The sequence below is a fragment of the Castor canadensis genome, chromosome 11 (assembly GCF_047511655.1).
Source record: "Castor canadensis chromosome 11, mCasCan1.hap1v2, whole genome shotgun sequence".
Taxonomy (NCBI): Eukaryota; Metazoa; Chordata; class Mammalia; order Rodentia; family Castoridae; genus Castor; species Castor canadensis.
In genome coordinates, this window is record NC_133396.1 from 88,959,885 (window position 1) to 88,983,336 (window position 23,452).

Genomic DNA, 23,452 nt, shown 5'->3' on the forward strand with positions numbered 1-23,452 from the left:
AATGTTAGGAGTAGAATGCTTCAGATTTTAGAGTTTTTCAGATTGTGCAATATTTGCATAGGTTTTATCAGCTAACATCCTTAATCTGAAATGCTCTAAAATCTAATGTGATTTTGGAGCATTTTTTACTTTAGATTTTTGGATTAGGAATTTTGGAGCATTTTTTACTTTAGATTTTTGGATTAGGGATATTCAATTTGTAAGAGCTAACTTTACATGTGTAGAACTGAAGCAACTAAAACTGAAAGATCTCAAAGATTTAGGGACAAATAGTAGGAATAACATAATATAGCAGGTTGTCCTTAGGCTCAACTATGGTTAATAAGAGCTAGTAAAGAGTGTAACTGTTTAATGTAAGATAAATTTTTTTTGGCAATTCCATGTAATTATGAAGTGACTTGCACTTTGGTATATAAATGAGCATTTGACTCATTTCAACAAAACATCCACTGCATGGTATTTCTGGGTGTATATAAAAATAGAGCACTCTTATGGAGAATACCATGGTTAGATCATGGGTTAAGAGTCAATCTATAGGGTTGAGAGATAGAGTGCCTGCCTAGCAAGTAGGAGGCCCTGAGTTGAGTTCAACTCCAGTTCCACCAAAAAACAAAAAGGAAAAATAAATAAAGAGTTAAGCTACATGTTGACTTAGTATGATGACAGATCATAATTGTCCAAATGATTATTCAAATCATGTGGGAAAATATTTGGCTTAATTATAGAACATTGAGATCCAAACCTGCAAAGAGTACTTCTCCACATCGGATAGGTTTCCGTGGTCTTGTCCTTGGTCCTTGCATTAGTGGTCGTTCTTGAGGCAACAGGAGGTAGTTTTTAGCCTCATCTACCAAGTCTCTGTAGAAAGGAAATTCTGCATTTGTTCTAATTGTCTAAAAAACATTGTTAGTCAAGTCCCAATATGGTTTAGGAGAATACAGGTTGGTAAAGGAGAGAAAGCATAAATCAAAACAAATCATGAATGCCAGTCGGTATTAAAATTGACACAGTCATGAAAGCAATGATGCAAGCCATACTATGAATTGTGAATTGATTGGAATTTCCATTGTGACCTCATACCTCAGTGCAAATTCTAAAGCCCAACATGCTTAGAGTCAACAATAACATGAAAAACTAAAAATTACAACTCGATTACCAGCCTGCACAGTCACTACATTTTAATGAATTTTATAAGGTTCTTCAGGACAATGGAAAAGTAGCACACTGGCCAGGGCACTAAATATTTGCTAAATCAATTATAGTAATAAAACTGGATCAAATAGCAGATTTCAAGAAGAAATAATGTAAATCACTTAATACTACTTTACTACGTGGTACCCTAAGAATAGTTTAATCTCAACAAGTTCACTGAGATGAACAGAAGTTTCTTCTGATTAAGGTACTTTAAGAAAAGAACCAGGTAGTCACACTTGAAATACAATATCCTAAATACTATTTGTTTATGTACTTATTTCACTTGAGTCCTTTAAGAGATTCATTCAGTGCCTAGCTAGTGCAAATTCTGTTACTCTGTTCTTCAACTCAAATTGTTTGCTAAACTACCTCATATTTTCATTTCTCTTAGTTACTCACACTATATAAAGAATAATTTATTCCTGATGACCAGTCTCAGGCATGACATAAATGCACTTTCCATTATATAAGGCTTTGCTAAAATCTTTTCTATCTATCCTAATCATAAAAATGAACAACTCTCCTCTCCCCAAATCAAGCCAATGATCAAGAATTTTCTTCTCTAAGAATTTTCTTTGATTTCCTAACAGCCAGTTTTTAAGTCAGTTAAAGGTTCCTAAAAGAGTATGATAGAGCTAATACTTAGCAAACCAACAACAACAACAACAAAATGATAGTAAAAACACACATGCTAGTCCCTGTTTTAGATGCTTAATGTATATAACTCACTTAATCTTTACAACATCACTATGGAATAGGAACTATTATTATCTCCACTTTATAGATGAAGAAACTAGCACAAAGAGGTTAAAGTAACATGTCTAGGCCACACACCTAGTAAATGGTAAGGTACCTGTGACTTTACAAGTACCTTAATTTAACTTTCTGCATCAAAATCACATCAATCTGATTTTCACTTAATAGAGGAGGTCAACTATGGACTGTTTCTTTATATCCAGCCCATATGAATTACCATTTTTTTCATTTAAAAGACAAACACCTAATCCCTTCACTCTATCTCCTGTAAAAGGAACAGGGTTCAGATTATAGAAGAAATGCAGTGAATATTTCAGTGAATATTTCCTAACTCTGTTCTAGAATCGGGAATAATTCCAAATTTCTTTAATCACCAAGGGAGGTACAAAAGTCAGTGTAGTTTAAGGAGTTCTGAGGACTGACTTGTTCTTTCATTTTTATATTTGGAATATACCAGATAGTTTCAGATTTGAACGGAAATCTTAAAATCTGTCAAACTAGGAAATTAATTCATTAAATTTTATTTTTGCATGTATTACAGCAGTATTACAGAGACCAGTCCAGTAAAATGAGTATTTTTTTTCCAAAAAACATTATTTGTATTCTACTTTACCTAATTCTAGTAGAAATTTTTTCAATGCTATTTAGGAAGTGGCAGATATTTAACTCTGTCCATTATCTTAGAAGCAAAGCTGGTTCTATTTCCCATATGTGATGAAATGAAAAAATGCTGACACAGAGCCAAAAGCATTATTCAATTTATCTCAAGAAAAAGATAGCAGAGAATTGCCTCTTCAAATTCAAACTTGCATTAAAATCTTAGAAATCTACCTCTTTATTGCCACTTCCACACCAATAAGCAACACCCCCCCCCAAAAAAAAAACTAATGGAATGGAATACTGGAAGTTCAGTCCTCTCTTCTTCCTTCTCCTCCTCTTGACCCTAGCCCAGAAGAAAAACCTGCAAAATACTGCCCTTGCTTTAGCATTAAGAAATACAGTATTTTGGAAGCAATATCAATAAGGAGATTAAAAGAAAACAGGAATGCTTATTTGATTTTTCTCATCCAGTGCCACTCTTACCTGCATTCTTCATCACTTTTAATGAGGGGATCAGAGCCTACTGTGCCTACCAGGAACTTGGGACTAAGCAAAGGCAAACGTACATGCTGCAGCACCTATGAGATAAACATTAAAGGCATGAGCTCTCATCTACAAGATAGTTAAAAGAATACACGACCCATACCTTACCCCCCTACTGTACTTTCAAGTATTTTGGGGGTCTAATTGAGCATGATAAATAAATAAGGAAGAAGGATGAAAGGCATAAATACTAAAACTAAACTAAAAGTATTCTGAATTAATTCAGTAATGTAGAATAATTAGAAAGGATGGTAGTATCACTTTAGACTGCTACTTTAAGTTTTCAGCAATATGTTTCAGATCTTCTATAATTGGATTAAAATTAACAATCTGGAAGAATATCTTGTTAAACTACTCAAGTATACAGTACTCGCCACTTAGCTGCAATTTTGCTTTCTGTGGTTTCAGTTACTGGTGGGTAACCTTGGTCAGAAAATATATGGAAAATTCTAGAAATAAATAGTTCATAAATTTCAAATAATCTTCATTATAATCCATTGCTATAATCATTGTGCTTTATCATTAGTTACTGTTGTTAATCTCTTACTGTACCTAACTTACACATTAAACTTTACCACAGGTATGTATGCATATGAAAAAACAGAATATCTAAGATCTGGAGGTTCTTCAGGCATCTGCTAAATATCTTGGAACGTATCCCCTGTGGACAAGGAGACTATTGCATAGTCATAAGGCCCATGCCTGCTGTATTAAAGAGGCAGATATTGGAAGGATCACAGTTCAAGGCCAGCTTGAGTAACATACAGACCCCACCTCAAAAAACCAAAAAAAGGAGTCTTAAACATTTCTCTCAGTGATCACTCATGCTCCAGTTCATCACTTTATTGTTCAAAGTGTGGTAGGATATCTAAGTTATACAGAAAGCAGAATCCTTGCATTCTTTTGTTCATTTTATATAATTTAGGATTTTGAATTGTGCTACAGCTCAAATGTAGAATGAATCCAAATCAGGGGAGGCAAAGGAACAAAAAATCACAATAAAGAGCTGGGCATGGTGCTTCATGTCTGTAATCTCAGCACCTGGGAGGCTGAGGCAGAAGAACTGTGAGTTCTAGGCCAGTCTGGGCTATGGAGATAAGCTGTCTCAACAGAACAGAACAGTAACAATGAAAAACAGTTCACAATGACAAGCAGTCAAAGTGCTTCTGTAAATGCTTACTTCTTTATTTGGAAACAAGTAGACTTCCTTTCAGTCTAACATAAGGGAGAATGATGACTATTTCATTTCTACAAGACAAGTGCACTTAGTTTCTTCTAGTACAAAGCATTTCTGTTATTACCTGGGGTAACTGAGGACGTCTTTCTTGAATACTATATTTGACCCATGCCATCACTGCATTGAATACTTGTTCTTCACTGCGAACATTTAGCTCATCACTAGATATTATATCAATGAGTTGGTTGGCTGGAAGTAACATGAACTCTTCACTCTCCATTACCTATTCGAAGTTAGGTAAGAATAAAAGAAATAAAAGCCTATGAGCACATTTAATTTGTTTGTCTTTTTCTTCAAGGAAATAGGGAAAAACTTTATTCCACAATGGAGCCGAAGTTTAAAAAGATTCCAAAGGAAAGTATAGAAGACAGAATTAAAATTTAGCAAAAATAATCATTTGTGATTTAGGCAGTTTGAAAAATGACACTTTTTCCTTAAAAATTAAAGATCAAAATAAAAACTCATATTCTAAATGAACCATATAACTATACCAAATTAAAACTCCAGAAATATAAGAAGCGTATAATGTCACAGAAAGCTTTCCATAGGAAGATTAGTGGCTAAAAGGGTAGTGTTTAGGGCAGAAACACCAAGGGGCCAGGTTACAAAAAAGAATTAAGATGTCTGCAATTTTGTAAGCATTAATATTAGCCTGGTGTGGTAGCTCATGTCTGTAATCCCATATACTTGAGATAGAGGTTTTAGTCCAGCCTGGACAAAAGTTCAAGAGATTCCATCTCAATCAATAAGGTAGGCATGATGATGCATTGCAATACCAGCTATACAGGAGACATAGATATGAAGATCATAGTCCGAGGCCGACCCAGACAAAAGCGTGAGACTCTATCTGAAAAATAAAATAAATAAAAATTTAAAAATGAATTGAATGAGGAGAGAGTAAGACTAATGACAACCTCTAAGGGCTAAACCACTCGGATAGATATTCTAGTGAGAAACTACAAAAAATTCCATAATTTATCTTTATTCAAGTCTAGAGAACTGTTAGAATGGAGATGAAATGGCAATAAGGATAATATCTTGTTGTACAGGCCAGCCATGAATTCCAAGGTCGTGTAAGGTTTTTCAAGAGGATGTGGAGTAACAGGGGCAGAGTGCAATGGCGAGGAGGGAAACAGTCACGTTATCACTGTGTGGTTTCTTCTCTCAGGAGGCTGTGCTGCATGTGATACCTACTGTGCTACCTCTAATATAGTTGATGATTTCTTTTGGAGACAGGGTTGTCTTTATGCTCATCAAAAAGGCAGAATATTTAGCAGGGCATGAGATAGGCCAAAATGATAATTTGATTATTTGATTGAGAATGTTTTCTTCAAATACAGTAGGAAAAAAGAAAAATCTCAAACTTAAACAGTTAAGGGCCATAAGTAAAGTCAGTTAATACTTTTTTAGGGTAGAAGTATTCAAATTATTTGAGTGAGAGATTTTCTAGGGTTCATGAAATTAAATAGGTAACCTTTAAATTTTAGCTGAGGTTGCCTGAGTAATTTAGTAATTAGAATTGTTGAATTTTACTCTCTGTGGTAGGGTTGCCAGTTTTAGCAAATAAAAAACCCAGACATGTCTATACCTAAAATTATTTGCTGTTCATCTGGAATTTAAATTTAACTGGGAGCACTGTATTTTATCTGGCAACCATATGTTGGGGATTTGAGGGAGTATAATGTCCAAAGTCTAATTTGAGGCCAAGGTCTATTACGTGTGCTGGCCCACACAGCATGTAAAACTTTACCCATGGCTGCACCTTATTGTCCCCTTTCTTATTTTCCAATTTCTTTACTAAAGCACAAACATGGTATTACAGATCTCTGTGAAGTACTCTAATGATCTTTTTAGATTTCATCAGAGTATAAATTTTTCCAATATCTGGATTAAAAACAAATGTTGTATAGATACCAATGATCACCATTAACAATGACAACAGCTTATTTAATGGAAACACATGATAACAGGAAAACATGAAAATTTGTGTGAGAATGTTATTTGTTTGGTATTAAATTAAGACCACGAAGTAAAAATAACACTCTTGGCAGTTAAAGTCCAATTAAAATGCCAAGCTTCCTTTTCCAGCAACAAGAAAAAGATAGTGATATACCATGAAGGCAAATCTAGCACTGAAGTCTATCCTTGGACCAAATGACCAGATGCAGAAAACAATGCTTTGAAATATCTGCTCTTAAGTAAGAGTTCAGAGGAGAGCTGAACTTTAAGCCCTAGCATACTATTATGGTAAACAGCTTCCTTTTAGTTTCTGCAGATAAATGCAGAATTTGAAGAATGAGTAAAGCTAAAAACGACCCAGAATGAATAAACAAAGTCATCTATAGTTATTCCCACAAACTGAAGTACATAGTAAGCTTAATACTACTGAGTTTAAAGACAATTTTAAAGTTTGTTTGGATAAGAGCAATACCATATGAATTAAGTTATCAATGAAATAGAAAGAGATTAAATGTAATTTTGATCAGGTTCAAAAGTAATTTAAATGAGTTACAAGTGTTAAGCCCTAAATGGTGATCTATTTCTGCCTACAAGGAGTCTTTCTAGTACATTAACAAAGGTAAGATTTCCACTCTGAAATTTCAGAACTTCCCCTCCTGTTAAGAATGCTCTTCATATATTTCTGAATACCTTAGATCTATGACAATGTTCTGGTTGAAGCAGGGCATTTTAGCTGGCTGAGTGGCTCAAGTGACAGGGCACCTCCTCACACATGCAAAGCCTTGAGTTCAAACTCCAGTACTGTCAAAAAAAACTCCCCCCAAACAAAAACCAAACCACACCAAAACCAACAAACAAAAAAGCAGGAATTTTAAAAAAATCAACTTTATTTAAATGTACAGTTCAATGAGTTTTGATAAATTATATACTCATGCAAGATCTAGAACACTTGCCATCATCCCAAAAGGTTGTAAGGCACAGAATTCTTTTTTATTTTTGGAAGTACTGGAGTTTGAACTCAGGGCTTAATACTTGCTAGGCAGGCACTCTTACCACTTGACCCACTCCTCCAGCCCTTTTAGTTCTGTTTATTTTGGAGATAGAATCTTGCCTTTTTCCCAGGCTGGTCTGGACCACAAACTATTTTAAACTTCTCAGTCACTGGGATGTCAGGCGTGCACCACCATGCCCAGCTTTTCTCCATTGAGATGGGGTCTCCTTAACTTCTTTTCACCTAGGCTGGCCTTGAATCGTGACCCTCCTGATCTCAGCTTCCCAAATAGCTAGAATTATGGGCATGAGCCACTGGCACCAGCTTACAGCCCAGAATTCTTAATGTTGGGTCCAATGCATTGGACATATTATTTGGAGCTCTTCATTGATGCAAATATTTACTTTTGGAGGTGGACTTAATATTTGAAAATAGTGCAAAGAAGGAATGGAGGTGTGGCTCAAGCAGTAGAGTACCTGATTATAAAACAATGATTTTTATCAACTTAGCGACGTATATTTTATAAGATCTATAATTTGCTTTCAGGGTTTGTGGTTTCAATAACAGGATGATTTTGGCCTTATAAAATGAACTGGCAACTTCCTTTTCCTTTTTCTGAAAGATTTTGTGTAGAATTAGTATTATTCCTTCCTTAAACGTTTGATACATTTCACCATCTGGGACTAGTAGCGTTTTTTATGGGAAGGTTTTTAAATTATAAATGAAATTTCTTTCATAGACATATGGTTATTCTGGCTTTTTTGAGTCCGTTTTTGTAATCTGTGGTTTTCAAAGAATTGTACAGGTGGGTGCACCAGTGGCTCACGCCTGTAATTCCAGCTACTTGGGAGCATGAGATCAGGAGGATCACCGTTCGAAGTCAGCCTGGGCAAATAGTTTGTGAGACCCTGAAATAAGCAGAGTAAAATGGACTGGAGGTGTGGCTTAAGAGGTAGAGTGTCTGCTTTGTAAGAGCCTGTTTTGCAAGTACAAAGCCCTGAGTTCAAATACTGGCTCCTCCCAACCAAAAGAATTTGTCCAATTCATTTTAAGTTGTTTTCTTCTTTTGCAGTACTGGGGACTGAATCCAGGGCCCTGCGCATGCTAAGCAAGTGCTTTATCAATGAGCTATATTACCAGTCCTTGAGTTTTTTAAGCAGGGTCTTGAACTTGTGATCTTCCTGCCTCCACTTCCTAACTGTGAGGATTATAGGCATGTATCACCATGCCAGACTTCACTTCAGGTGTTGAATTTATTGGCAAAATGTTGCCTATAATATTCCTTTAAAATCCTTTTAACATGGGGATTTGTAGTGACATCCTTTCCTTGATTCATGATACCGAGAATTTTTATCTTCTCTCCATTTTTTTCTTGATCAGTATAGATGTAAATTCATTAATTTTTTTTGAAAGAGCCACTGATTTTGCTTTAACATTTATTCTTTTTTTAATTGTTTTATTATTCATATGTGCATACAACACTTGGGTCATTTCTCCCCTCTGCCTCTACCCCCTCCCTTACCACCCACCCCACCCCCTCTCTCTCCCCCCCACCCCCTCAATGCCCGGCAGAAACTATTTTGCCCTTATCTCTAATTTTGTTGAAGAGAGAGTATAAGCAATAATAGGAAGGAAAAAGGGTTTTTGCTAGTTGAGGTAAGGATAGCTATACAGGGAGTTGACTCACATTAATTCTTTTCTTGCTTCTACTTACTTTGGTTTAATATGACCTTCTTTTTCTAGCTTACAAAAGTAAACACTGGAACAAAATACAAATGTTTCTATATACCAAAAGAAATTAAATAAAAAGCAAACAGAGTACCACATAAAGAAAAACAGTAAATATAACTAAATCAGATAATCAGATACTATTTGGAAAATATAATAAGACATGGTCAGGTGTGATGGTGCACATCTATAATCTCTGCACTATGAGGGAAGCTGAGGGAGTAGGATCGCCAGTTCCACACCAGCCTCTGAGCTACATAGTAAGACCCTGTGTCAAAAAAAAAAAAAAAAAAGTAGTATGACAGAGTTGAGACCAAACATGTCAGTCACAGCAATAAATGCAAATTGATTTCAATTTCCTATTTAAAGAAAATGATCTTCAAGTTGGCTTATAAAACAAAACTCAATTTTATGCTAATTCAAGAAAAATATTTAAAACCTTCTGAGTTCACCCCCCAGTCCCAAGAAAAAAAAAACTCATAAAAAACAAAGCATTATAACCCAAAAAAGGATCAATGTAAAGAGATGGACAAAGATATACTAGGCAAATGGAAACAATAAGAAAGCAGGGGTTGAAATTCAGCTATCAGGCAAAGTAAAACTTAAGCAATAAAAGAATGAAATCTGAACAAAGATTTATGAGCTCAGTAATAATTAAGACATAAAGTTAAGAATATACATCAGGCAATACAGTAACCACATATAGATGATGTAAGGAGAAACAGAAACACTAATAATAGAGACATACAGGTTCATGGACAAACAACAGGAATATAAAAGAGACAAGCAATACAATCGATAAGAGATTTTTCTGGATATATATCAAACACTACATTATGAGAATAAAGGCTAGAAATATACCTGCTGAAGCACATTGTAATCATAGATTACTAAGAAAATAAATTTCACAAAGTAGAAATATTATAAACTACACTGATCAAAATGCACTAAAATTAGCAATTAAAAATGAAATTTAAAAACCTCCCATTTGGAAATTTAAAAATTCATTAATAGTTTTTGAGTGAAAGGGAAATACAAATGGAATTTCTATATAACATTAATAATGAGGAATAATCCAGAATCTATTAAGTATATTTAAAGCAGTGAGCAGAGGAAAATGGTAGCTTTAACCACTTATAATAGTTAATATGAAAGAAAAATATTTACCCTCAACTTGTCTTTGACTTTCATCTCACCATGGAGAAAATTGATTTTTATGTAGTCAAATCTATCACCTTTATCTTCTAGCCTTTCTGGATTGGCCAATTAGAAAAGTTTTCTTCTATTACAGATTATAAAGAAACTGCTCCATGTTATTGTCTAAAATTTTCATTTTATATGCTTAATCCTTGAGCCACTGGAGGTTAAACTCGTGATATTAAAGCATAAAATCGAAGTCTGTTCTTTCTTTAAAACCTTTTTATGGTGTTCCATTGCACTTAAGATTAAATCTCAAATTCCTAACATGGTTTATCAACTCCAGTATGACCTGGCTCTCTTCCTTCTGTGAAATTATAATGTAATATCCTTCCCCTAGTTCTCTGGGTCTCATTCAGGTTTTTTCAGATCTCCAAACCAGTTATGTTTGCTAATGTTTTAGGATTATGCAGGAGCTATTCCAGTGCCAAAGTTAAAACTTTCTGTACTCAGGGCTGTTTCTCTATAGCATCCATTAATTATAATTATTTGTGTAATTATACACCCCAAAGTTATATAGTTTAGCTAGATTATGAGTAGAAACTTTCAGTTTCCTGTTCACTACTGTAGCCTATGTTCCTAAGCACAGTGGATGAAACATAGTAGCTTTACAAATGTTTAAATGAAATGAGTAAGCGAAAAATAGTTTAATGAAAATTCTTTTGATCCCATCTAAATTTATTTTTTCTGATTATTAGTTTATTGAAAAGCTTCTATACTATAATTTATTCTACTGGATAATCCATATAATCAGGAAGGAAAACCTTATGCAAATTACTTCTTATCAGTTAACCTGTAAGGCCTACATTCTCTTAGGAATTAATAAACTGTGTTTTGGCTTATAAATTAGCCTTTTAGGAATATGTCTAGAAAAACAACTTTTGCTAGTAGAATACAAAATTGGCCTTTAAAAAAAAAACTGGGCTTAGAATTTATAGCAACTTATTTCTTTTATAATATGAATTAAAACCATCATTAAATAACCAGGCAAGTGTTAACAAATGTGAACCCATATTGCTCTTCTGATGAATAGGTCATGAATACATTCAAACCACAAAGTAAACTCACCTCTTGAAAGTTATGCTGAGTGAACTTGTCTGCTATCCTTAGCAACTCACGGCAAGAATGTGTGTCAGCAAAAGCCCGAATGCCCAGGCAGTTAGAAGGATCTAATTGTCTCTTTAGGAATTCACAGCAGGCTTCCTGTATTTCTGCCAGCTGGAGAAGGCAAGCAGCTGGCAAAAGGGTCTGAACATTGCCTTCTTCTACAGTTATCTGGGAGGTATATGCAAAGTCAATCAGTAGTTCCATAGCCCTCTCATCTATGTCTCGGATCACTACTTCTGTCTGACGGCTTTCTGCCAATTCCCCTGTAAACATAGCTCGGAAATAGGGACTACAGGCCGACAAAATGACTCGATGGGCGTATATCTTCTTAGCGCCCACAACTAGCACCACATCACATAGCTCTCGGTGCTTTCTCAGAAGGTTAATCACTTCCAAGGTTTGCCGAGGGTGCTTGTCTGAGATATAGGGCATGCGTGCAGGTTGGGGAACCCCTTCTGGCAGTTTGTTGGGGTCTCCAAGGGTGCAGCGGCTTGTTACATCCATTCCAGTCTCTCCTGGTCGAATGTTGGTACACCTACAGTAATGAGAGGGAGGGAGAGAAGATGATGTTGTTAGAAGTTCTTTTCTGCCCTAAAGTGCCTGTAAATCAAGTGCCTGTAAACCAATTACAAAAGAATTCTTTTTCTTAAGAACTCTAGAACTCAAACTTCCTCAATAAAGGATGAATGTTATTAATTCTATGTCAGAATACTTTCTTTACATAATTCCATAAAAAAAAGCATAATGCTTTCTCCAGAAGTATCAGACTGTCTTGGGCCACATCTCTTAAAACATTAATACAAAATTATGAAAAACATTTGTAAATGATTCTTTCCACAAAAATAAACCTATGAATTTTAATTCCAAGATCTGGTTTAACTCAAATCTTAATATTTACTATTTTCCTAAAGCATCTGATGTTCATTTCTCATTTTCATTGGATTACCAATATAATTTTTGTAAAAAGTTTAAGAGTTACTATGTGCAGTCCAGCACAAAATCTGTAACATTTAGCCCATACTGCATATTTTCTTCCAGAAGAAAAATAAGTCAGGCTTCAAAAATTGTATTTGTATTTAATACTGTATTTCCTTGATTCTATGATGCATACTTTTTTTTTTTTTTAACAATTTAGCTCACTTTAAATGTTTTTCAAGCATTTTGACCAGGTACCCAAGTTTAAGTTATGAACATTGACAGTGCCCAATTATATAACCACACTTGAAGCTATTAGGGACTCAAACCATTTTCTAACATAAACCATTTTCTACACATATGCCTATTAACAAATGGAATGTATTCTGTTACATTTATTGGTTTATGAGTGTTTCTGGAAAACTGCAGGATCTGTGAAGACCAATTTCCATGCTGACATTGCATGCATCCAAATATTAGTCATGCACAGAGGCACAGAATTAGAGCAACAAGAGAGCATATTCAAACACTAGCATGCCCCATTCCCACTTTTTTATTGCTTGTTTTGCTTACTACTTCAAAAACCAAGTAAAAACCTTGAATTCAGTATTCAACTGCATACAAGGATCTATTGCCTCCATATGTCAGAGTCCATTCATATCACACTACGGAAATGGGGAGAACAGATTTTTTTTTTCATTTTTCTTTTATTATTCATATGTGCATACAAGGCTTGGTTCATTTCTCCCCCCTGCCCCCACCCCCTCCCTTACCACCCACTCCACCCCCTCCCGCTCCCCCCCCCCAATACCCAGCAGAAACTATTTTGTCCTTATCTCTAATTTTGTTGTAGAGAGAGTATAAGCAATAATAGGAAGGAACAAGGGGTTTTGCTGGTTGAGATAAGGATAGCTATACAGGGCATTGACTCACATTGATTTCCTGTGCGTGGGTGTTGCCTTCTAGGTTAATTCTTCTTGATCTAACCTTTTCTCTAGTACCTGTTCCCCTTTTCCTATTGGCCTCAGTTGCTTTAAGGTATCTGCTTTAGTTTCTCTGCGTTAAGGGCAACAAATGCCAGCTAGTTTTTTAGGTGTCTTACCTATCCTCACCCCTTCCTTGTGTGCTCTCGCTTTTATCATGTGCTCATAGTCCAATCCCCTTGTTGTGTTTGCCCTTGATCTCATGTCCACATATGAGGGAGAACATACGATTTTTGGCTTTTTGAGCCAGGCTAACCTCACTGAGAATGATGTTCTCCAATTCCATCCATTTACCAGCGAATGATAACATTTCATTCTTCTTCATGGCTGCATAAAATTCCATTGTGTATAGATACCACATTTTCTTAATCCATTCGTCAGTGCTGGGGCATCTTGGCTGTTTCCATAACTTGGCTATTGTGAATAGTGCCGCAATAAACATGGATGTGCAGGTGCCTCTGGAGTAACAGTCTTTTGGGTATATCCCCAAGAGTGGTATTGCTGGATCAAATGGTAGATCGATAGAACAGATTCTTTTAAAACTGCACATCAGTAGGTATTTCTTTACAGTTAACTTTAGCAAAATTCATACAAAATAGTAATTAATAATGATCTTGTTAACCTACAAAGAAATATCTTCAAACTTCATTTTGTTAAAGTTTCTGAACTAAAATGTAGAAAAACTGAACTAAATATTGAAAAGTTGAAAATTCCTTATTGTTTTATTCCTGGTGCTACTACAATTTATAGGGCAATATAACAGATGTGATAAGAAAAAGGCAAAGCTATAGCACATAAAAGACCTCAGGAAAGCACATCTAATTGACACTACATTGCATTAGTCAATAGCCACACTTTTTGCAAGCTGTGACTATGCCAGTCCTGAACAAGAAGGGTTTCCTTTGTAAGGGGCAGTAACTTTTCTGACTATGGATCATCATTCTTTGTGAGGCAGATTTTTACAGTTCCTCTACTGCATTTGGGACAGCTGTCTCAAAGCTGCAGCTTTCCTAACAACTCCTTGCTCTTTCTCCTGCTAAAGAACTATAGCACTTTTTCTGCTCTTTGTAAAACCTTCTGCTACCATATGTACCACTTCTACCACCAGGTCCTTAATCACCACCATAAGGATTGTTTCTTCCATCAAAAATGGCCTACTTCATGGATCCATAATTTTATTACTGTTGTCCACTATAATTTTCAAAATCATTATAGATGCCACCTTACATAGTTACTGCAACCAAGATTCCTTCCATCATTGGAACCACCATCTCCTCTTCCACCACTACCATATCCACCACCTGTTCCCATATCCTGGTCTACCACTATCATAGCTTCCTCCACTATTATAAGAAGGACCACTGCTATAGTTGCCACCACTACCTCCAAATTCATTATATCCACCATCACCTTCTCCATAACCACCTCTGCTGCTACCATCTCTACCATGACAACCTCCTCTTCCACTTTCTACTATAACCAAAATTATTTCCACCACTTCCAGTTTCCTTCATGAACTGTAAGGTTATCAGATTTACCTCTACAATCTCTTTGCAATCCAGCAGGCTGCATATCTTATTTAGAAAGGGCCCTTTCCACCTCACAATTATGCCCATATTGTGTGATATTTTTGAACAACAATTTTATAAACTGTATCATGATCATTAAAAGTTACAAAAGCAAAATCACAGTAAGGTTTCACTTTACTCCTGTTAGAATGGCTATATCAAGAATACAAACAACAAATGTTGGTAAGAATGTGGGGAAAGAGGAACCCTCATACACTGTTGGTGGGACTGTAAATTACTACAACCACTATGGAAAATAGTATGGAGGCTCCTCAAAAACTAAAAGTAGAACTGCCATCTGATCCAGCAATACCACTCCTAGACATATCCCTGAAGGAATGTAAGCCAGGTTACAATAAAAGAACCTTTACACCTATGCTTATTGCAGCATTGTTCACAATCGACAAACTGTGGAAACAGACAAGATACCCCACAATTGATGAATGGATTAAGAAAATCCACTTGTTGTATTTATATACAATGGAATTTTATTCAGCCATAAATAAGAATGAAATTTTGTTGTTTGCAGGTTAAATGTATGGAATTGGAAACATCATCTTAAGTGAAGTTAGCCAGGTTCAGAAAGCCAAAGGCTACATGTTCTCTATCATATGTGGAATATAGGCCCAAACAAATATAAACAATATTACATGTACATATACAAACATGTACCTAAAGTGAGCCTGGAAGGGGAGACTAGGAGAGTAGGAAAAAAAGAAAAGAAAATTAGTGAATAATAATAAAATACATCACATCTGTGTAGGAACAAGACACAACAAAACACGCTGAAAACTCTTTAGCAACAGAGAATGGGGGAAAAAAGTGTACAGTGGTGAGGGTTAGATTGACTTAAGCACAAAACATTTACAGGTAAAAATTCCAGTGACCAACAAATAGGCACCTAAACAATGAAGGTCAAAATATAAAACAGGTTTTGCTAAGGGGTAGGGCACTAATGGGAGGGGAAGGGTAAATTAAGAAAGTAAAGAAGATGAATATGGTTGATGTACTACTTTCTAGACAAGTATGAATATGGAACATTTAAACCTGCTGAAATCACCATAAGAAGGAGACTAAGATAGAAATGAAAATAATGGAGGAGATGAACCACTTTGGGGTATAATACATACATACATACACACACACAAACATACATATGTATGTACCCACACATGAAAATGTCACAATGAAGCAAGCTTCCTGTATAACCATCATAACACAAAAGTGTCTTTTTTAAACATGAAGGATAAGAAGGTAAAACACTGGTACCAACTCCTTGGTACCAGTAGTGTGGGGAGGGCATAAGCAAAAGGTGCAAGAGGGCAAATATGGTGGAAGTACTATGTATTCATGTATGAAAATGGAATAATGAAACCTGTTGAAACTGTTCTAAGGAGGGGGAGAAGGGAGATAAAGGAGAAAGATGGAGGGGGTGAATCTTACTAAGATATATTCTAAGCACTTTTATAAAAGTCACAATATACCCCTGGTAAAACTATAATGTACTAATGAATGGAAAAAAAAAAACCCCAGGAAAACAAATCCTCTTTTTTCCCACTCCACCTGTTTTCAATAACTTCTATGGTTTCAATTTTGCCATGCTTTTCAAAGTTGTCTCTCAAATTATATTCTTCTGTATCTTCTTTAAGCCTACCAACTTTTTTTTTCCCACCATTACCTGGGCACCCCCCTTTACAAAATCCCCTCTAAAAACAGATCTCTTTGATTCCACTGCATGCCCATGTGGTCAAACACATATTGCCACATCCACCTCTTCAGTTTACAAGAGTCAGTTAAAAAACCAAAGCTCCCAGAAAGGAGGCTCTCATTACACACAATCTGTGAGGATGCCCATTTCTCAAAATGTTCTCTTAAGCTATCATCTGTAGTTTCAAAGCTCAGACCATGAATCGACAGTTTTCTCAGCTGCTCTGGCTCCTTTGGATCATGGCTCTCCTTCCCACCTATGGTAGCCAGAGTTGGGCTGGGGGCCCTCGGGTAGAGGTTTTATCTCCATTTTGAGACCAAACTTGCCTCTTCCAACCTGCCTACTTTTTTTTTTATTCATATGTGCATACAATGTTTGGGTCATTTCTCCCCCCTGCCCCCAATCCCTCCCTTACCCCCTGCCCCCTCCCTCTCCCCCCCACTTTGATTCCCGGCAGAAACTATTTTGCCCTTATCTCTAATTTTGTTGAAGAGAGAGTGTAAGCAATAATAGGAAGGAACAAGGGTTTTTGCTAGCTGAGATAAGGATAGCTGTACAGGGAGTTGACTCTCATTGATTTCCTGTGCATGTGTGTTACCTTCTAAGTTAATTCTTCTTGATCTAACCTTTTCTCTAGTTCCTGGTCTCCTTCTCCTATTGGCCTCAGTTGCTTTAAAGTATCTGCTTTAGTTTCTCTGCATTGAGGGCAACAACTGCTATCTAGTTTTTGAGGTGTCTTACCTATCCTCATACCTCCCTTGTGTGCTCTCGCTTTATCATGTGATCAAAGTCCAATCCCCTTGATGTGTTTGTCCTTGATCTAATGTCCGCATATGAGGGAGAACATACGATTTTTGGCCTTTTGGGCCAGGCTAACCTCACTGAGAATGATGTTCTCCAATTCCATCCATTTACCAGCGAATGATAACATTTCATTCTTCTTCATGGCTGCATAAAATTCCATTGTGTATAGATACCACATTTTCTTAATCCATTCGTCAGTGCTGGGGCATCTTGGCTGTTTCCATAACTTGGCTATTGTGAATAGTGCCGCAATAAACATGGATGTGCAGGTGCCTCTGGAGTAACAGTCTTTTGGGTATATCCCCAAGAGTGGTATTGCTGGATCAAATGGTAGATCGATAGAACAGATTCTTTTAAAACTGCACATCAGTAGGTATTTCTTTACAGTTAACTTTAGCAAAATTCATACAAAATAGTAATTAATAATGATCTTGTTAACCTACAAAGAAATATCTTCAAACTTCATTTTGTTAAAGTTTCTGAACTAAAATGTAGAAAAACTGAACTAAATATTGAAAAGTTGAAAATTCCTTATTGTTTTATTCCTGGTGCTACTACAATTTATAGGGCAATATAACAGATGTGATAAGAAAAAGGCAAAGCTATAGCACATAAAAGACCTCAGGAAAGCACATCTAATTGACACTACATTGCATTAGTCAATAGCCACACTTTTTGCAAGCTGTGACTATGCCAGTCCTGAACAAGAAGGGTTTCCTTTGTAAGGGGCAGTAACTTTTCTGACTATGGATCATCATTCTTTGTGAGGCAGATTTTTACAGTTCCTCTACTGCATTTGGGACAGCTGTCTCAAAGCTGCAGCTTTCCTAACAACTCCTTGCTCTTTCTCCTGCTAAAGAACTATAGCACTTTTTCTGCTCTTTGTAAAACCTTCTGCTACCATATGTACCACTTCTACCACCAGGTCCTTAATCACCACCATAAGGATTGTTTCTTCCATCAAAAATGGCCTACTTCATGGATCCATAATTTTATTACTGTTGTCCACTATAATTTTCAAAATCATTATAGATGCCACCTTACATAGTTACTGCAACCAAGATTCCTTCCATCATTGGAACCACCATCTCCTCTTCCACCACTACCATATCCACCACCTGTTCCCATATCCTGGTCTACCACTATCATAGCTTCCTCCACTATTATAAGAAGGACCACTGCTATAGTTGCCACCACTACCTCCAAATTCATTATATCCACCATCACCTTCTCCATAACCACCTCTGCTGCTACCATCTCTACCATGACAACCTCCTCTTCCACTTTCTACTATAACCAAAATTATTTCCACCACTTCCAGTTTCCTTCATGAACTGTAAGGTTATCAGATTTACCTCTACAATCTCTTTGCAATCCAGCAGGCTGCATATCTTATTTAGAAAGGGCCCTTTCCACCTCACAATTATGCCCATATTGTGTGATATTTTTGAACAACAATTTTATAAACTGTATCATGATCATTAAAAGTTACAAAAGCAAAATCACAGTAAGGTTTCACTTTACTCCTGTTAGAATGGCTATATCAAGAATACAAACAACAAATGTTGGTAAGAATGTGGGGAAAGAGGAACCCTCATACACTGTTGGTGGGACTGTAAATTACTACAACCACTATGGAAAATAGTATGGAGGCTCCTCAAAAACTAAAAGTAGAACTGCCATCTGATCCAGCAATACCACTCCTAGACATATCCCTGAAGGAATGTAAGCCAGGTTACAATAAAAGAACCTTTACACCTATGCTTATTGCAGCATTGTTCACAATCGACAAACTGTGGAAACAGACAAGATACCCCACAATTGATGAATGGATTAAGAAAATCCACTTGTTGTATTTATATACAATGGAATTTTATTCAGCCATAAATAAGAATGAAATTTTGTTGTTTGCAGGTTAAATGTATGGAATTGGAAACATCATCTTAAGTGAAGTTAGCCAGGTTCAGAAAGCCAAAGGCTACATGTTCTCTATCATATGTGGAATATAGGCCCAAACAAATATAAACAATATTACATGTACATATACAAACATGTACCTAAAGTGAGCCTGGAAGGGGAGACTAGGAGAGTAGGAAAAAAAGAAAAGAAAATTAGTGAATAATAATAAAATACATCACATCTGTGTAGGAACAAGACACAACAAAACACGCTGAAAACTCTTTAGCAACAGAGAATGGGGGAAAAAAGTGTACAGTGGTGAGGGTTAGATTGACTTAAGCACAAAACATTTACAGGTAAAAATTCCAGTGACCAACAAATAGGCACCTAAACAATGAAGGTCAAAATATAAAACAGGTTTTGCTAAGGGGTAGGGCACTAATGGGAGGGGAAGGGTAAATTAAGAAAGTAAAGAAGATGAATATGGTTGATGTACTACTTTCTAGACAAGTATGAATATGGAACATTTAAACCTGCTGAAATCACCATAAGAAGGAGACTAAGATAGAAATGAAAATAATGGAGGAGATGAACCACTTTGGGGTATAATACATACATACATACACACACACAAACATACATATGTATGTACCCACACATGAAAATGTCACAATGAAGCAAGCTTCCTGTATAACCATCATAACACAAAAGTGTCTTTTTTAAACATGAAGGATAAGAAGGTAAAACACTGGTACCAACTCCTTGGTACCAGTAGTGTGGGGAGGGCATAAGCAAAAGGTGCAAGAGGGCAAATATGGTGGAAGTACTATGTATTCATGTATGAAAATGGAATAATGAAACCTGTTGAAACTGTTCTAAGGAGGGGGAGAAGGGAGATAAAGGAGAAAGATGGAGGGGGTGAATCTTACTAAGATATATTCTAAGCACTTTTATAAAAGTCACAATATACCCCTGGTAAAACTATAATGTACTAATGAATGGAAAAAAAAAAACCCCAGGAAAACAAATCCTCTTTTTTCCCACTCCACCTGTTTTCAATAACTTCTATGGTTTCAATTTTGCCATGCTTTTCAAAGTTGTCTCTCAAATTATATTCTTCTGTATCTTCTTTAAGCCTACCAACTTTTTTTTTCCCACCATTACCTGGGCACCCCCCTTTACAAAATCCCCTCTAAAAACAGATCTCTTTGATTCCACTGCATGCCCATGTGGTCAAACACATATTGCCACATCCACCTCTTCAGTTTACAAGAGTCAGTTAAAAAACCAAAGCTCCCAGAAAGGAGGCTCTCATTACACACAATCTGTGAGGATGCCCATTTCTCAAAATGTTCTCTTAAGCTATCATCTGTAGTTTCAAAGCTCAGACCATGAATCGACAGTTTTCTCAGCTGCTCTGGCTCCTTTGGATCATGGCTCTCCTTCCCACCTATGGTAGCCAGAGTTGGGCTGGGGGCCCTCCGGTAGAGGTTTTATCTCCATTTTGAGACCAAACTTGCCTCTTCCAACCTGCCTACTTTTTTTTTTATTCATATGTGCATACAATGTTTGGGTCATTTCTCCCCCCTGCCCCCAATCCCTCCCTTACCCCCTGCCCCCTCCCTCTCCCCCCCACTTTGATTCCCGGCAGAAACTATTTTGCCCTTATCTCTAATTTTGTTGAAGAGAGAGTGTAAGCAATAATAGGAAGGAACAAGGGTTTTTGCTAGCTGAGATAAGGATAGCTGTACAGGGAGTTGACTCTCATTGATTTCCTGTGCATGTGTGTTACCTTCTAAGTTAATTCTTCTTGATCTAACCTTTTCTCTAGTTCCTGGTCTCCTTCTCCTATTGGCCTCAGTTGCTTTAAAGTATCTGCTTTAGTTTCTCTGCATTGAGGGCAACAACTGCTATCTAGTTTTTGAGGTGTCTTACCTATCCTCATACCTCCCTTGTGTGCTCTCGCTTTATCATGTGATCAAAGTCCAATCCCCTTGATGTGTTTGTCCTTGATCTAATGTCCGCATATGAGGGAGAACATACGATTTTTGGCCTTTTGGGCCAGGCTAACCTCACTCAGAATGATGTTCTCCAATTCCATCCATTTACCAGCGAATGATAACATTTCATTCTTCTTCATGGCTGCATAAAATTCCATTGTGTATAAGTACCACATCCATTCGTCAGTGCTGGGGCATCTTGGCTGTTTCCATAACTTGGCTATTGTGAATAGTGCTGCAATAAACATGGGTGTGCAGGTGCCTCTGGAATAACCTGTGTCACATTCTTTTGGGTATATCCCCAAGAGTGCCAACCTGCCTACTTTTAATAGTTTGATAAAAATTAGAAATCATCTAAAGCTGATATCAAAGAAACTTGCCAGCTACTAGGCAAAGAAGTGATCAGTCATCATTGCTCAACACGGAAATTTTAGCCACACTTCGGGAAACAGATGCCAGAATCTGCAATGCCAAGAGAGACCAACGTGACAGATTCTTATATAAGAAATTAACAGTTGAGCTTGGGATGTAACACAGATGTAGTGCTTGCCTAGCATGCACAGGCCCTGGGTTGAATATACAGCACAGACAAAACAAAACAAAAAAGATAATTGCTCAGGATTTGAGACCTTTTGGTTAACTCTCAGAGAAGAGAGTTTACTACAAATACTATATAATTCATTTTAAAAAGTCTTTTTAACCAAGTAAGAGACATGCTTGTTATATCTCAAAAATATACAATAACTGTAAGAACTTTTGTAAATGCCACAATGTTCCCCACCTAGCACAATAATGAAAAAAGATACAATTACAATGTCAACACACACACACATACACCCAAAATCATAAGCACAGGTTCTATGAGGAATAGTGTATCACCCTGATGCTAATGGCTAATTGCTGACGGTCAAACATAATCCAGAGGATTCTTTAATCTTTGAATGAGGAAAAAGCTTAAAATCAAATTTTGATTATGATACTAAAGAAAACTGAGAATTATATGGTTCGATATGTGCTGTTTTCAGCTAGTACAAAAAGATTTGAGCAACTTTAATGTAGTATTTACATATCTAAAAGTTTACTAAATCAATTATGAGTCTTATGAATGAGGAAATATGGTAGTAACTATGAAATTAACTATTATAGTTTGTTCTTAAGAAGGGAAAGAAACAAATAAAATATATTAGAAGCTATTCTAAATGAATAGTATGAAGTATTAAAATTCTTTCCCCTACACAAATCTGGACTGAGTCCAACCACAGGTGTCTTAAATTGTTTTACTGTATCTTAAGGTTTCTTTCCTTATCCTCACATAAGTCTAATAGCTATGACACTTGGGTACTATGGCTATTCTGTCATAATTTTAATATTTATTTAGAATATTTCTAGCTGTAGCTAATCAAAGCAGTCTCTGGAATCAGAGGGATCTGGGTTAAAATTCTATTACTGCTGACAATTACCAGACAACTACTTAATTCCTAGTTTCTTTAGCCCTAAAATGGGTATCTTTTTTATAAAGATTAAATTATATAATGTACATAAAAGCTTTCTGTTCAGTGCTTGCTATATATTAGCCATTTTAAATTGTAGACACTGTTGTAATTAAACTATCTGTATAGCTTTTAAATAAGGTGGTTATACTTATCCATATTAAAAATTGAATTTAAGCTTATATGAATTTTGATTTAATGATAATTATGCAAACCTGGGTTGAAGTTTATCTTCACTTAGAAATTCTTTTTTCAAGGCCTGGGGATGTTGCTCAGTCAGTGGTAGAATGTTTGCTTAGTATGTGTGAGGTCCTGGGTTTGATCCACAGAACCACACACACACACACACAAAAAACCCAAATGAAAGAAAATAATTTCTTCAAATTTTATGAAAATTAAAATAGTAAAGAAGATGGCTAGCAAAATGTTTATTTCTTTAGCAGGACTCTTAAGAGCTTCTAGACCAAAATTTTGTTAGATTAGTTTAGGTCTAGAAATACTAAGCAGGACGATATAGGCCTCATTTAAAAGTACTACATGTATCAAATTACTCCTGCAAAATCAGTCTGAATCATCTAGGCTTTACTCTGACTGTAGAAAAAATTAGTAAATCCATAAACATTTAGAGTTTATAAATAAGTAGCTGGATTTTTCTATAAGACTGTTACAAATACGGACTAGACGGAGTTGTAAAATTCAGTGCTTCATAGAAGCATTAAAACACAAAACAGGATAAGAAAATAAGAGCATACATTCTATTTGGTTAAGAATGT

The 23,452-nt window shown here is 36.1% G+C and overlaps 1 protein-coding gene and 3 pseudogenes across 3 annotated transcripts in view; all 4 read right to left on the bottom strand.

Moving 5' to 3' along the window:
• Klhl20 (kelch like family member 20) overlaps positions 1 to 23,452 on the bottom strand; it is a 56,264-nt gene that overhangs the window by 16,969 nt on the left and 15,843 nt on the right. For 2 of the 3 annotated variants that reach the window (XM_074047457.1, XM_074047456.1), the window contains 4 exons: positions 11,274 to 11,847; positions 4,395 to 4,553; positions 3,034 to 3,128; positions 743 to 858 (listed from right to left, as the gene is read on the bottom strand). In XM_074047457.1, the coding sequence (XP_073903558.1) occupies positions 743 to 858; positions 3,034 to 3,128; positions 4,395 to 4,553; positions 11,274 to 11,816 (913 nt within the window). In that variant the 5' untranslated portion in view covers positions 11,817 to 11,847. Of the gene's footprint in view, positions 1 to 742; positions 859 to 3,033; positions 3,129 to 4,394; positions 4,554 to 11,273; positions 11,848 to 13,466; positions 13,757 to 23,452 lie in introns of those variants that run through there. The other variant, XM_074047455.1, reaches the window with a different exon arrangement.
• On the bottom strand, positions 13,946 to 16,866 carry LOC141413864 (heterogeneous nuclear ribonucleoprotein A3-like; annotated as a pseudogene).
• On the bottom strand, positions 18,220 to 19,978 carry LOC141414016 (heterogeneous nuclear ribonucleoproteins A2/B1-like; annotated as a pseudogene).
• On the bottom strand, positions 18,571 to 20,692 carry LOC141413863 (heterogeneous nuclear ribonucleoprotein A3 pseudogene; annotated as a pseudogene).